This window comes from Vicia villosa, linkage group LG6, assembly GCF_029867415.1.
Source record: "Vicia villosa cultivar HV-30 ecotype Madison, WI linkage group LG6, Vvil1.0, whole genome shotgun sequence".
Lineage (NCBI taxonomy): Eukaryota > Viridiplantae > Streptophyta > Magnoliopsida > Fabales > Fabaceae > Vicia > Vicia villosa.
Window position 1 is genome coordinate 128287428 of NC_081185.1, and position 3251 is coordinate 128290678.

General features: G+C 31.2%; 1 protein-coding gene across 2 annotated transcripts; it reads left to right on the forward strand.

Moving 5' to 3' along the window:
• Nucleotides 1–462: 462 nt before the first annotated feature.
• On the forward strand, nt 463–2821 carry LOC131612344 (WUSCHEL-related homeobox 11-like). 2 transcript variants are annotated; one of them, XM_058884140.1, is made up of 3 exons: nt 463–1073; nt 2228–2436; nt 2623–2821. In XM_058884140.1, exons 1-3 carry the CDS (start codon nt 590–592, stop codon nt 2644–2646), a joined length of 717 nt encoding a protein of 238 aa, XP_058740123.1. In that variant the 5' UTR covers nt 463–589; the 3' UTR covers nt 2647–2821. The 2 variants fall into 2 exon arrangements, with proteins under 2 accessions (XP_058740123.1, XP_058740122.1); XM_058884139.1 differs by having other exon boundaries at nt 495–1142; nt 2623–2816.
• The last annotated feature ends 430 nt before the right edge of the window (nt 2822–3251 follow it).

The window sequence follows — 3251 nt, forward strand, 5'->3', positions numbered from 1 at the left end:
ACTTACAAATAGTATATATACAAGTCTTCTTTTATGATATTTCTTTGATCTTGGATGGCGAAAAGACATGCATGCCCCGTTTAAGTCCAATCCTCCAAGAAATAAGTTGGCTAGAAAAAGTTAAGGGTAAGGATATAAACTTTTTCTTGATCTTCCAAAAACGAGGTGAGTCGTGTCACCTATAAAACTTAAAAGTGACAAAAAATCATATTAGTATTTGTTTAGATTTGCTCCGAACAAATTCTATAAAATAAATAAAACGGAGCAGACAAATTAAAGAGAGTACACCAAAAACCTAAACCCAACATGTCTAAAATATATCAAAAAGACTCGTCCCCCTACATTCACTATTGCTCAATAAGAGGGGGTAGGAAAATATAAAGGAATCTTTAGTATTTTTCTTCTTAATAGCACTTATCTCCACCTCTTTAGATAAACCTTTTTCCAGCAAGGCATTATACTGTACACCATGTACTTTATTTTTTAATATATAAATAGCACCTCTCTAATAGTATTATTTTACCTAGGTTTCAGTTGCATTTCAAGTTTCAACAAAACATTTTTGTTATTTCTTCTATAGTGCATTGGAATGGAAGATAAGATGCAACCTGACCCCCCCAACAACACTCCAAACCAACATGTTTCCGAGAAAAACGAACCGGTTAGGTCAAGGTGGACACCAAAACCAGAACAGATTCTCATACTTGAGTCCATCTTCAACAGTGGCATGGTGAATCCCCCCAAAGAAGAAACTATTAAGATAAGAAAACTCCTTGAGAAATTCGGCAACGTCGGCGACGCCAACGTCTTCTACTGGTTCCAAAACCGGCGGTCTAGATCTCGCCGCCGACAACGCCAGATGCAACAGGCCACACTTGATCAGCAAAAGAATCAGATGGTGATGATGCAATCTCAGCAAGTTGCTAATAATGGTGCAAGTGAAATAACCAACCCAGCCATGGTTTTTGGTGATTCTTCTGGTTCATCATCTTCATCATGTGGTGGTGTTCTTGGTGGTCAACAAGGGATGGATGGTTTGTTTTCAGTTTCTTCTCAGATGGGTTTCTTTGGAGGTGATCAAAGCTTAGCTGCTTCATCAATTTTCAACCCTCCTCTTTCTCCCAATTTGAATTATCACTCTGGTAAATAAGATCAATATCTTTGCATGTCTTTTATATATTTATTTATATAACAAAAATTTAATAAAATAATTCATGGATCACTCCAAAGTGATCATAATCAAATTACAAAAATAATTGCTCAAAATCATCTAGAATTTCTAAAAAAATTATTTGCCTAAAAAAAGAAACTTGAAATAATTTTTTAACAAATAAAATTTATAAATACGAAGCACAAAAGATACTCAAACATATTAGATCAAAGCATAGACCAATTTTCTTAAATTTTAAACTCACTAGAAACTGTTTATTATATGCATGGATATTTTTCTAAATTTTAATTTTCATGAGATTTATTTTTTATTTTTGATAAAGAATGAATAAACATATTAAGGAAGACATATCAAAATCAAGGTAAGAAAGAACCATCAATTTTATCAAAAATTTACAATGAAATTTACATATGACAATCGACGATAGATCATTAAGCATTAATTCAAATCATTGATATGTGTAAGAGTCTTTTCTGACTTAATCAAAGGTTCAGAACACGCATCAATATTAAATGTTTTAAAAAAGAGTTTTGTTATCTATTGTGATTCTCTTAAACTCAAGAATACTCGATTTATACCAAAAGCTTCGGTCATATATGTCAATCATAATCAATTATTTTTTAGACTTTAGCATGAAACATATTTTCTATTAATTTATTTAATATTCTGTAGCATAAATTCCAAGTTCAATGTAACTAATTTCATATAAATCATGACGGTTTTATGGAGTATTAGATTAATATACTTTTGTGTGTAAAAAAAGTTGATGTTTGTTTGTGGAGTGATTGATTAGGTTTGAGGATGGGTTGGGCACAGAATAAAAAAGTTGAAACTTTTTATTGATTTGACACTTGCGCGTTTGAATTGTTGCATGAAAGTTGTACTTTCCGGAAAAACATGAACACTACTTTCCGGCTGCAGTTTCTGTTCCTTCCTTTTTATCCTCTCACTTTTCTTCAATAGTAACAACACTCCTGCACCAACATTTCAAACCCTAGATATATTATTTTTTAACCAATATATATTGTGATGCTCTAATATATTTTTAATCTTAAGGATATGGAGGTGCTAGTGCTAGTGCTATTACAGGATTGATAACAGTGTTTATCAATGGAATAGCAACAGAAGTTCAAGCGGGGCCTATAGACATGAAAACAGTATTCGGAGAAGATGTCATGTTAGTTCATTCCTCTGGTGTGCCAGTTCCTACAAATGAACATGGTATTTTGATTCACAACTTGCACCATGGTGAAAGCTACTTTCTGGTACTTACCACATACATACACTATCATAGTTTCTGTTCCATATATTGTCTTGTCACATCTTAATCCTTGTCTGAATTTTGTTCTTGAAAACGTTAATTTCTAAGTATTTTGGGAGTGATGATAACGTGGAATTACATAAAATTAATTAGGATTTGTATATATTTTAACTAAAATTTTGGTTTATAGGTATCAAAGTCAACACAAGTATGAAAGGAGGGTGAGGCTATATTCTGAGGTGGAAGCTTCCTTTGGTTGATGTTCTTCTCTTTTTAACAATTACCAATGTTGTAATTTAATATGAGGCCACAATAATAAATATAACTGGTGTGTGATAATTTTTCAGTATCTATATATATCTATCTTAGCTAAATATATACTTTGGAAAGCAACTTGTTCAATCTATATATATCTTAATCAGTTTCTATGATATGCTTATGATCTGAATATGATTATATTTTTATAAAGAATGCACCCATGGAGTATAAGGGGTTTGTTTTTAAGCTTAGTATAAGAGGTATTTCAATCTGTGTACAAGACTAAAGAAACATTTTTAAGCTATAGGCAAGTTTAATATGGTATCTATTATATTTGATCTATATTTATAAGAAATATTTTGGATATGTTGGTGTAATTTCTGAAATAAATATGACAACTTTTCTAAGCATATTTTTTTTTATTTAAAAGAAGTATAAAAGAAGCCAAAGATCTTAACAAGATAGCACATTATAAAAGATAAGATAATTTTTTTAAGTGGCAAAAATATAGTTGCATCTAGAATGAACTATCAATTCATGGATGGATAACTCTAACACACC